This window comes from Scyliorhinus torazame, chromosome 10, assembly GCF_047496885.1.
Source record: "Scyliorhinus torazame isolate Kashiwa2021f chromosome 10, sScyTor2.1, whole genome shotgun sequence".
In the NCBI taxonomy this organism is placed as follows: Eukaryota; Metazoa; Chordata; class Chondrichthyes; order Carcharhiniformes; family Scyliorhinidae; genus Scyliorhinus; species Scyliorhinus torazame.
The window spans coordinates 154,940,370-154,953,458 of NC_092716.1; the positions used below are offsets into that span (position 1 = coordinate 154,940,370).

Consider the following 13,089-nt stretch of genomic DNA (forward strand, 5'->3'; position numbering starts at 1 on the left):
ATATAATTGGTTTTACTTATATTATTGTATCAATGCAATACAAACTTGTTCCAAAACAACTGAGGAAGTGAATTTGACAGGTAATTAATAATAAGGTCCAAGATATTTTGCAACACATTTAAAGTGGGTAATTTCCAAGAACAAGACTCGTTAAACCATAATTAAAGATATATTTTACTTTTTTTTTAAATGCCCTCTTGTGACTTTGTAAAATGGATGTAACAGGGTAAAACCCCATAGCAGAAACATTTATTTTTGATGTGGATAGAATGTATTGCTGAGCTGAGGAGTGAGTTAGAATTGGTTATGGAACATAGTAGCTGCACTGGGCTAAATCATTGGCTTTTAAAGCAGGCCAGCAGCACGGTTCAATTCCCGTACCAGCCTCCCCGAACAAGCGTCGGAATGTGGCGACTAGGGGCTTTTCACAGTAACTTCATTGAAGCCTACTTGTGACAATAAGCGATTTTCATTTCATTCATTTCATAATAGTGAATTATTTAGAGTAAGGATTTGAACTTAATGTGTATTTCACAGCACTGCTTCCTTACAGTCTTAATTCTGAGTTGCTTTATTAATTTTTAAAATTAAAGTCCTAAGCAAAATATATTAACTTAAATGATTGCCAACACACATCAGCTTATATTTATATATCCCATGGTGCTTCATCTTATATAAAATATCCCATGGTGCTTCATGAGAGCATTATAGAACAAAGTATGATAACAAGACACATATGGAGATTTTGGGTCAGTTGACCAGAAGCTTAGCAAAAGAGTGAGATTTGAAGGAGTGTGTTAATGGAGTAAAGCCAAGTGGAGAGGTGGAGGAAAGGAATTCTAGAGCATGGGGCCTAGGCAACAAGTGGCATGGCCACCATTGGTGGAAGCGATGACAAATGGGGGCATGCAATGCGGAGATTTGAAATCAAGAATGAGAATCTTAAAGTCAAGATGTTGCTTGACTGAGAACCAATTTAGGTCAGCGAGCAGAGGGGTGATAGGCGAATGGGACTTGCTGCGAGTTGAGACTCGATGAGTAAAGCTTTGGATGACTTCAAGTTTACGAAATGTAGAATGTAGGAGACTAGTTAAGAGTGCTGAAATAATCGAGTCTAGAAATGCCAAAGGCATGAATGAGAATTTCACCATCAAATGAGCTAAGATGGACAAAGTTGGAAAATGTTGCTAAGTTGGAAATAGGCTATTTTGACCAGAAACATTGTCTTCTGTCTCTCCGATATGTAATTGGAGGAGATTTCTGCTCATCCAGTACTGGATGTCAGAGAAGCAGTTTAATAATTTACCAATGGTGAAGGATTTGGGAGAGGTGATGATGAGGTGAGGTTGGATATTGTAAGCATTCACTTGAATAACTCTGTGTATAATGTCACCAAGGAAGCAGCATGTAAGTGAAAAATAGGAGAAGGCTAAGGACAGGTTCTTGAGATGGCACCAGAAGTAAAAGTGTAGAAGCAGGAAGAGAAGCCATTGCAACTGATTCTCTAACTACGATTCAATGGACAAGAATGGAATCGGGTGAGAGAGGTCCCATGTGGCTGGATTACAGTGAAGAGGTGTTGGGGGAGGATGGTGTGGAGAGGACAAGGAGGAAAAGTTTACTTCTGTCACTAGGATGTCATTTGTGACTTTGATAAGAGCTGTTTAGGTGCTTTGTTAAGGTGGAAACCTGATTGGAGGGATTCAAACAGAGTTCTTGGAAAGATGGGAATTTGTGTTTTGGAAAAACAAGCGAGGTTAGATGGGAAGGTAATCTTCAAGGGCACTGGGGTCAAAGTTTGTTTTTTTGAGGAGACTAGACTCTTGGGTGCAGAATAAAATGATCCATATTAATTTATTAGAAATTCTGCTTTTTCACCAACTTGCAAATAAAAGTTGGTATAAAAACTTGTCAATAATGTTCTTTAATTAGGTACTGTTGTATTTTTGTTTCATTTTTGTACAGAAAGTTGCTTTCATGGTTTCTCTGGGGTTGGTTACACATGATCACCTTGAAGGTAAGAAATTAGTTTTTGCCTCTGTTAGACGTTTAGCTGCTGTTGTATAAAGAGTCAAAGGTACAAAGAGAGAACAAAGAACAAAGAAAAGTACAGCACAGGAACAGGCCCTTCGGCCCTCCAAGCCTGTGCTAACCATGCTGCTCGTCTAAACTAAAATCTTCTGCACTTCCGGGGTCCATAACCCTCTATTACCATTCTATTCATGTATTTGTCAAGATGCCCCTTAAACGTCACTATCGTCCCTGCTTCCACCACCTCCTCCGGCAGCGAGTTCCAGGCACCCACTACCATCTGTGTAAAACAACTTGCCTTGTACATCTCCTCTAAACCTTGCCCCTCTCACCTTAAACCTATGCCCTCTAGTAATTGACCCCTCTACACTGGGAAAAAGTCTCTGACTGTCCACTCTTTCTATGTTCCTCATACTTTTGTAGACCTCTATCAGGTCGCCCCTCAACCTCCGTCATTTCAGTGAGAACAAACTGAGTTTATCCAACCTCTCATCATAGCTAATGCCCTCCATACCAGGCAACATCCTGATAAATCTCTTCTGCACCCTCTCTAAAGCCTCCACATCCTTCTGGTGCTGTGGCAAGCAGAATTGAACACTATACTACAAGTGTGGCCTAACTAAGGTCCTATACAGCTGCAACATGACTTGCCAATTTTTATACTCAGTGCCCAGGCCAATGAAGCCAAGCATGCCATATGCCTTCTTGACTACCTTCTCCACCTGTGTTGTCCCTTTCGGTGACCTGTGGACCTGTACACCTCGATCTCTCTGACTGTCAATTCTCTTGAGGGTTCTACCATTCACTGTATATTCCCATCCTGCATTAGACCTTCCAAAATGCATTACCTCACATTTGTCCGGATTAAACTCCATCTGCCATCTCTCCGCCCAAGTCTCCAAACGATCTAAATCCTGCTGTATCCTCTGACAGTCCTCATCGCTATCCGCAATTCCACCAACCTTTGTGTCGTCTGCAAACTTACTAATAGACCAGTTACATTTTCCTCAATCATTTATATATACAAATTCCTGCTCCTTTTTACAAACACCTTTATTTCACTTCAACAGACTCTGCACAAAACTCAATCTTCACATCACGTGACACAAAGACCACCTGAAGCCCCTTTATATATCAGTGTCAATTATTGGATACTTAACATAAATGAGACAACTAATTGGAATGTCTCTTAACCCATTACATAACAGCCACCATTGTATCTTAGAATTTTGATTTCTGTTTGTACATACCATCCAGGACAAAGCAGCTCACATGATTGGCACCGCTTCCACAAACATTCTCTACACTGCCTACGAACAAGGCTCCTCAAGTAGCACCTTCCAAACCCACAACTGCTACAATCTAGGACAAGAGCAGCTGACACAAAGGCCACCTGAAGCCCGTTTGCATATCATTGTGAATTATTGGATACTTAACATAAATGAGACAACTAATTGGAATGTCTCTTAACTCATTACTTAACAGTCTCCCCTACCTTGGAGAAGAAAAAATTATTAGGTGAAAACAAAATTACAAGAAACTCAAAGAAAACCACGCAATTTCCCCCCTTTTTGTTCTTTTTTATTGGAAGAAAAAAAACAGTCACAGAAACAGGCGCCCTTCATTAACAATATCCAAAAGTTTCTGTGAACTGGCCCCTCTTTTTGTAAAACAGTCTGACGATTGATAGCTACTGTCGACCCATTTAATTTTTGCTATTTCCCCTCTGTCCAATATCTGCTTCAAACTTGCGATGTCTATCCTTAACCTTTTTTCATTGACACTTTTTGTAGAGTGCACATTTTCCCACAGGGATTTATTGTCAATGTGACAGTCAATAGGTATATTACCCAAATCCCCTAATCCCAAAATATCTGTCAATATCGGAGATATCCATATCCACCGCCTCTACAAGGCTGAACATCTCAGCAGCCAAAGTGCTTTTGACCACTCTCCTTATTTTCATTGTTTCTCATACAAGAGGGCAACATTTACCATTGTTCCTCAAAAGGAAAATTATAAAACCTCCTGCGATTGGAACCCCATCACATAAATTTGCATAGGACGCATCACTATAAACTGAGTTTCAAGTGCCTACGGTCACCTAAAACCGGGAACCTCAAAACACACTCATTTTTAGTTTGGTCAACACTCTATTTGCTCTTATTATACTCTAAGACATCAAAATCCATGTCCGGTCTAGTCTGTCTACCTAACCAATTCAGTTGCCCAATTAAACTTGGCAGTTGCTCTTTTTCCATCTTTGAAACCATTGTGTCTTTTTGTGAAACCCGGCCACGACTAATTGCTATTGGGCTGATGCTTTCCAAATAAGATTACTGACGTAAAGTTGCCCCTAACTTAGTCTATCCGATTTCCAGTCCAATATATTTAAGTGCACCTGAATTCTTTCCTCAAACCAAAGATTACAATAGCTTCAAAATCACTAGTCCCACCCCACAAAAAATCATCAACGTGCATCATAAAGATGCCAGAAAGATTTCCTTTATATTGCCAGTAAAACACTGCCGGATCTGCTTTCAACTGGCAACAGCCTAACTTTAACAAAACTGACCTTACCGAAAAATACCAGACTAGACACATCATTTAATCCATGTACACATTTGTTCAACTTCCAGAGTACCCCTTCTGTGTTAGCTGCCTCTTAAGGAGGATGGAGAAAAATGTCTATCTGGAGCTGATGCCCCTGCAAAAAGGCAGCTTTTATATCTATAGATTTGCATTTCCATGCCTTTGTGGCTAATAGAGCCAAGAAGATCTTTAAAATAACCCTTCCTGCCGCAGGTGAATCTACCCTTAAATCCTGATCTCCTAAGTTTTCTTCAAATCCCCTTGCCACAAGCCTAGCCTTTGCCTTATAAGTTCCATCTGGAAGAACCTTTTCCGTGCAAATCCATCTGTGGGATAGAGCTCTTTGTCCCCTATCCGGTACTTCCATGTATACCCCAAATTCACTCCAACTATGCAGTTCTTTCTGTTTGGCACCTTTGATAACTTTTTCATCTAATTTATTGGAAGCCACCAAAATCTCACGTGCATGTGGGCTTCTACTCCTATTAGTATTCGTAGTCTTACTCATGTTCCGAGATCTTGATAAACTTCGTCCCCTCTCCCGCCTGGTATCTCGTTCTGTACTGCTACTGCTTGATCTTTCCCTTCTGCTGTGGGATGTCCTTTCTATACCTGCAGACCTTTTCACTATCCGATGTACTGTCTGAACTGGCACTGCGTTTCTGTGCCCTCTATTTTTGAACTTCATGTTCCCAATCCATTGTCTTGACTCCTTCCCCTGAATGCTGTACATTCAACCAATGTTTATACTTTCCAGTGGCCTTCCCTGCTCTACTAATAACAGTTGCATCCTTCCATTGACTAGACCCTTCAGGCAAGTATGTCACTTTTGTACCAACATTGGCAGTTGTCCTTTCGGAAAAATGGCCTGTTCTAATTCATCAGAAGTGTTGTGTTCCTCTACAGAAACCCTGTCAGTTAATTGGTCCTCAAAGTTCTGTACACGTGCGTACCAGATGACTCTGGTTCCTTGTCATGTCTGTCTAAATTTGAAAATTTGTAATCTGTACCCATTATCCTTGATGAATGTACCCTAACAGTTTGATTGCCATGTTGCAAAATAGTTGTTTTGCCATCTATGCCAATGAACTTCCCTGGGCCTTTCCATTCATTAAAATTGTCTCTCTTATAGTACACTATGTCTCCTTGTTGAAAAACTGTATTTGATGGCCGTACATTATGTCTTAAAGCTCTGCGAATTCTTTCAGAGACTTCTGCTTCCAAAAAAGCTTTCCTACTGCTATGTAATGCATTTAAATGCTCAGCAAAGTTGGAGCTATTTGTAGTCCCTTCCCAAGCTGGAGGCTGGTCATCTAAAATGGACGGAATGTTAGGATTTCTACCAAACACTAATTGATAGGGACTATAGCCCCCAACCATCTGCAATGAATTCTTTGCATGTACCGCCCATGCTAAAGCTGAATTTAGCTTGTAGTTTGGTCTAATTGCCAAACTTTTCCGGAGCATGTCATCTATTACCGCATGGTTTCTTTCACACACACCATTACTAAATGGCTTTCCGCAGCCGTATTCTTAACTGTGATATTCACATTTTCACACATATCCCTAAACTCATCATGAGCAAATTCTCCCCCATTGTCCGTAAGAAATTTTGCCGGTGGGCCAATTCCAGTCCCAATCCATTTTTCCACGATTTGATCCAGAATTACTCTCTTTTCTTTACTTCGTACAATCGTTGATTGACTAAATCTGGTTGCTAGATCTATAAAATGCTAAATAAATATATTATTGGCTTTATCCCAGATCTTAAGGTCCATGGCCACAATGTTGTTAAAATCTCTGGCCAAAGGTAGGGTTACTATCGGTTGTGCTGGTGTCCTTCTGTACTTCCTACAAACTTCACAGCGTTCACTAACCTGTTCTATCAGTTTAGTTCATTCCTTACCCCTGCATCCTTTCATAAATTTTTCAGCCTCCAAGGAGACGGATGCGCAAATTGCCTTTGCAGTTTTAATACAACAAGCTTTTTATCAGCTGAAGTCCCATTTTCAACTGCCATTAACACATCCTTAACAACTGTACTTGAAATATTATATGTCAGTAATGGAATACAATAGTGTCCCGACTGTGTAAATTGTAAGTCCACTGTCTTTCCAAAAACTATTGCCTTATTCTGTTCCATATCCAGCTTCATGTATGCTTTCTTCTTCGACGGTCTGCTAGAAGCAAAAGTATCTCACTTGATACAACATCCGTGCTAATGAAATGATTCACTCCGGCAATATTGCAAGGGACCACCACTCTTTTCAGCGACTTCAGAGTATTTAGATCCCCAAACCTGAAACTTGTGGAACTTTTAAATTCCTTAACCTTGTTACGATTGTCAGCATTCAAGGAGTCCAGGTAACATATTAACCAATCAATTCCACACACACTAGATGCGCAGGCACTGTCCAGTACAGCACAATTGAAGGATTCTACAACCAACATCCTCATTACCGGCATAAAACTGCTTGTTAATAGGACAATGCCTTCTTTCTGGTCACTATCCTTTTCCTCTTGTGACTCTTCCGTGTCATGTGTCGCTTCAAACACTCTATTATAACGTGTTGGACAGTTGAAAGCATAATGGTATTGAGAGTCACATCGAAAACATCGATTTATCATACCCTGGGCATTTTGGGGGTTCATCTTCCTATTGTAGGTTCTAACTGGGTTTCTGTCTGCATAACTTCCGGGTTCTGATCTCCTTCTATAGTCTTGGAACCTGTTTGTAGCCGTGCAATTTCGCCATCCTGTTAGTAGTGTATCTTCCATATTCTGCTTTATTGCAGACTGACCTATTTATGTAATCTGAGCCATCAGAATCGAATGTTTCCCCAGAAACCTTTTTAAAGATTCTGCCATCTGATCGAATAAGGTATCCTTATCTGCAAACTGAACTCCTGTCAAAACCAGGAACCTACCCATGTTGCTCACTCCTAGCACAGTCAAGTAATTTAAAGGCCAACACAGACTGTGGAAATTCCAGGTTGTGTTTCTACAGCCTTTTATATAGTCTGCCAAATCCCATTATATAGTCTTCCTTGGAGAAATCCTCTATTTTCCAGAACCTATCAAAATCCAACCATGCTTCAGATGCACGTAACAAGTCATCCTTTTTATAAATCTTATCCATACAATGTAATAGAGCCTCCAGACCTTTTTCTGAGTCCGGCTCAAAAAACACTTTGCCCCGGATTTTACTGTCATAAGGTAGAGAAAGAGCCAATGCCATACCTTGTTTTCTCTTTCCCAAGGCAGTTACCTTAGTCCACATAACTACTGCACTTCTCCATTGGTCGTACGATCCCCTTTCAGAAAATAAGGGGGGGGGGTAGTCTTATCCAGCCATCTTTATCCTAGGTTCAGCCACATATCTTTTTTTTCTCACTCACTCCTTGGTTTGGTCTGGAAAAGTTGTATCTTTCAACCCTTCACATTTGCACAGCAACCATCCTCTGCTACCATTTGTTAGACGTTTAGCTACTGTTGTATAAAGAGTCAAAGGTACTGCTCCTTTTTACAAACACCTTTATTTCACTTTAACAGACTCTGCACAAAACTCAATCTTCACATCACGTGACACAAAGGCCACCTGATGCCCCTTTACACAGCAGTGTCAATTATTGGATACTTAACATAAATGAGACAACTAATTGGAATGTCTCTTAACCCATTACTTAACAGCCACCATTGTATCTTAGAATTTTGATTTCTGTTTGTACATACCACCCAGGACAAAGCAACTCACATGATTGGCACCGCTTCCACAAACATTCTCTACACTGCCTACGAACAAGGCTCCTCAAGCAGCACCTTCCAAACCCACAACTGCTACAATCTAGGACAAGAGCAGCTGACACGGGAACACCACCACCTGGAATTTCTCCTCCAAGCTACTCACTACCCTTACTTGGAAATATATTGCCATTCCTTCACTTCTTTGAGTCAAAATCCTGGAACTCCCTAATAGCATTGTGGGTGTACATTCACCACAGGAACTGCAGCGGTTCAAGAAAACATTCCATCACCACCTTCTCGAGGGAATTTGGGGATGCACAATAAATGCTGGCCTAGCCAGCAATGCCCACAGCCCATAAATGAATTCAAAAATATATAAAATTTGCAATCTTATGTACTAGTTTTCCAATTTCAGACGAACTGGACTGAGAAAATCAACACAATTAAGCAGTAACTCTAGGCCCTTATATTTTCTTTCAAAAATAATTACTTTGAATTGCAAAACTTAGCCAGTGGAAAGGGATGCCTTCAGTCACCATGGGCACAGCAAGGTAGCAGTTGGAAATGAAGTGATTTCTACAGGAAGGGAGGAAAAATAGAACTGCATCAATCGAGTTGCAGCAAGCAAATTAATAACCGGTGTTGGGGTCAGGTTATGTTACACGTTCTTCGTGAATGATGAGACACAGGAACTGGTATTACTTAATAGAATTTTGGATAGCATGCCGTGAGCTGGGTTTACATCCACATTCTTTGATTTGATTTGTTTTGATTTGATTTGATTTATTATTGTCACGTGTTAGTATACAGTGAAAAGTATTGTTTCTTGCATGCTGTACAAACATTCTCCACACACAACCCAAAGATGTACAGGTTAGGTGGATTGGTCACGCTAAATTGCCCCTTAATTGGAGAAAAAAAAGAATTGGGTACTCTTAAAAAAAATGTTTAAAGCACAGAGTAAATGCATTGATATGCAAATATATCTTGAAGTAATCCAGTGTGTCCTATTAACTTTGATTTTAAACAGAAATCCAAAGCAAGAGGCAAGAAAGGAAACGACGAACAACGGCAAATCCAGTGTACAGCGGAGCAATCTTTGAACCAGAGGTATTAGCTTAAAGAGTATTTGATACATTTATAACGAAAGCTCTTGTAACTACATTGCTACCTGGAATAAAATTTCCAAATTATAGTTTCCAGTTGCATTTGTATTTTGGGTGTGTGAATTGAGGACAGTATTACTGATGATTATACTTCCTGAAACAATATTGGATTTTACTTTGTGCCCATGATTCCAGAATAAAAGGAAACCAAACACACGCGGTGTCGGGGTTAGTAGGCAAAGAAGACTGTATCCCATGAGATGACGGTTATTTTATTGTTTGTAGCTGAGATTTTTCACTATGTGCATATTTATTTTTGTGTCTTACTATAGCGCAAAAAGTCTGCAGTAACTTACCTGAACAGCCCTGTGCAACCTGGGACACGGAGAAGAGGTAAAGGTCATAAGTAACTTCTGGTAAAACAAGCGTATATTTGGATGTTCTTGTAAAACAAGTGTATGCTAAGCTGGTGAGTGACTTGGAGGGAAACCTCCAGGTGGTGGTGTTTCCAGGTATCTGCTGATCTTTTCCTTCTAGATGATAGTGGTCATGGATTTGAAAGGTGCTGCCAAAGGTACCTTGGTGAGTTCCTGCAGTGCTTCTTGTAGACGGTACACACTGCTGCTGCTCTTGTGTGTCAGTGGTGGAGGGATTGAATGAATCTGAAAAGGTTTGCAATCGAGTGGGTTTCTTTTTCCTGGACGGTGTCAAGCTTCTTGAACGTCGTTGGAGCTGCACTCATCTAGGCAAGTGGAGAATATTCCATTACACTTGTGACTTGTACCTTGTAGATGGTGGACAGCACAGGCTTTGGGGAGTCGGGAGGTGAGTTCGTCGCCTCAGGGTTCCTCGTCTTTGACCTGCTGTAGTAGCGATAGTATTTATATGGCTGGTCCAGATCAGTTTCTGATCAATTTTCTGTTCAGTTTCTGGTCAGTTCTGCAGTTCTCTGGAGGATTGGAAGGTTATGGCAGTACCTCTGTATAATGTACATCCTTCCTTCAGCATCCTCAGGTACATTTGAAATGAAATGAAATCGCTTATTGTCATGAGTAGGCTTCAATGAAGTTACTGTGAAAAGACCCTAGTCGCCACATTCCGGCGCCTGTTCGGGAATTGAACCGTGCTGCTGGCCTGCCTTGGTCTGCTTTCAAAGCGGCCGAGCCTCCCTGGCATGGTTCGCATTTGTCCGCCACCTCCGGGAAGAACCTGCTCATTCGAGTTCTGGTCAGGTGCGCTCTGTGCACCATCTTTAGCTGCGTTGGGCTCAGCCCTGCGCACGTGGAGGCGAAGTTCGCCCTGTGCAGTGCTTCAATCCAGAGTCGTTGTCGTCCCCATCACTATGCCTACCTAGTTCCTCCTCCCAATTTTTCCTTGTCTCGTCGGGGACGGGGGGGGTACCTCCTCCAGCATGTTGCCCATATGTGTCCCTACAGTTCCCCTCCCCTAGGTCGCCTTTTTACTGGTGAGTATCCTGGTAGCTGGGGGTACATCATTGTTTCTTTGCAGAGGACATTTTGACTTGAATGTGTCGCACGTTGTTCGCTCTTGGTAGTTGGAACCTCTCCATCAGTACCGCCAAGACCGCTACTCTTATCGTCTGTATACATCTCCCTAACCATCACAGTTCCTTTGTCCTGTCTCCACCTTTCGGAGGTGGTGTCCATTATTGCGGGAGTGAACCTATGGTTGTTGCAGATAGGGGCCATGGTGGACATTTTGGTTAGGCCTATTTGTTGTGCCATTTGGTACCACGTTCGGAGCGTGGCTACTACCACTGGGCTCCTCCTTTGGCCAGGAGGGATGGGAGTGCGGTTGTGACTAGAGCTCAGAGGGATGTCCCTGAGCAGGAGCTCTCCTCCAGCCTCGCCCACTCTTCCCATCCCCGTACTCACACAGACGCACACAAAACCCCCCCCACACACACACGCACACCCGTCCACCCACCACACACACACACACACACACGCCCACCACACGCACACACGCCCACCCACTACACACACATGCACACACCCACTTCACACATGCATACACCCCTCCCCCACACACATGGACGCACCCCACCCCCACATACACACCGGCATTCAGGAACCCCCCTCTCTCACACACCCTTTCACACACACACAGGGACCCACCCTTTCACACCCCCCTCAAAAACACAGACACCTGCACACACACCCATCCCCTGTACACACATACACCCCTCACACATATACCACGTGCACACACCCACCTCCCCCCCCACACACACCCCTCACACACACCCCTCACACACACCCCTCACACACACCCCTCACACACACCCCTCACACACACCCCTCACACACGCCCCTCACACACGCCCCTCACACACGCCCCTCACACACGCCCCTCACACACGCCCCTCACACACACCCCTCACACACACACTCACACACACACACTCTCTTTATACACACCCCTCACACACACACACCCTCACACACACACACACACACCCTCACACACTCACACACACACCCTCACACACACAAACACACCCTCACACACACACCCTCACACACACCCCCCACACACCCACACCCACACACCCTCACACCCACACACACACACCCCTCTCACACACACCGCTCTCCCACACACACACCGCTCTCCCACACACACACCCTCACACACACGCACCCCTCACACGCACACCCCTCACACACGCACACCCCTCACACACGCACACCCCTCACACACGCACACCCCTCACACACGCACACCCCTCACACACGCACACCCCTCACACACGCACACCCCTCACACACGCACACCCCTCACACACGTACACCCCTCACACACGCACACCCCTCACACACGCACACCCCTCACTCACGCACACCCCTCACTCACGCACACCCCGCACACGCACACCCCTCGCACACGCACGCCCCTCACTCACGCACGCCCCTCACTCACGCACGCCCCTGACACACACGCACGCCCCTGACACACACGCACGCCCCTGACACACACGCACGCCCCTGACACACACGCACGCCCCTGACACACACGCACGCCCCTGACACACACGCACGCCCCTGACACACACGCACGCCCCTGACACACACGCACGCCCCTGACACACACGCACGCCCCTGACACACACGCACGCCCCTGACACACACGCACGCCCCTGACACACACGCACGCCCCTGACACACACGCACGCCCCTGACACACACGCACGCCCCTGACACACACGCACGCCCCTGACACACACGCACGCCCCTGACACACACGCACGCCCCTGACACACACGCACGCCCCTGACACACACGCACGCCCCTGACACACACGCACGCCCCTGACACACACGCACGCCCCTGACACACACGCACGCCCCTGACACACACGCACGCCCCTGACACACACGCACGCCCCTGACACACACGCACGCCCCTGACACACACGCACGCCCCTGACACACACGCACGCCCCTGACACACACGCACGCCCCTGACACACACGCACTCCCCTGACACACACGCACGCCCCTGACACACACGCACGCCCCTGACACACACGCACGCCCCTGACACACACGCACGCCCGTGACACACACGCACGCCCCTGACACACACGCACGCCC

The 13,089-nt window shown here is 44.5% G+C and overlaps 1 protein-coding gene across 6 annotated transcripts in view; it reads left to right on the top strand.

Moving 5' to 3' along the window:
* LOC140430984 (PHD finger protein 21A-like) overlaps window positions 1-13,089 on the top strand; it is a 594,207-nt gene that overhangs the window by 485,004 nt on the left and 96,114 nt on the right. For all 6 annotated transcript variants that reach the window (XM_072518844.1, XM_072518847.1, XM_072518843.1 and 3 more), the window contains 3 exons: window positions 1,966-2,017; window positions 9,398-9,477; window positions 9,806-9,866. In XM_072518844.1, the coding sequence (XP_072374945.1) occupies window positions 1,966-2,017; window positions 9,398-9,477; window positions 9,806-9,866 (193 nt within the window). The remainder of the gene's footprint in view (window positions 1-1,965; window positions 2,018-9,397; window positions 9,478-9,805; window positions 9,867-13,089) is intronic.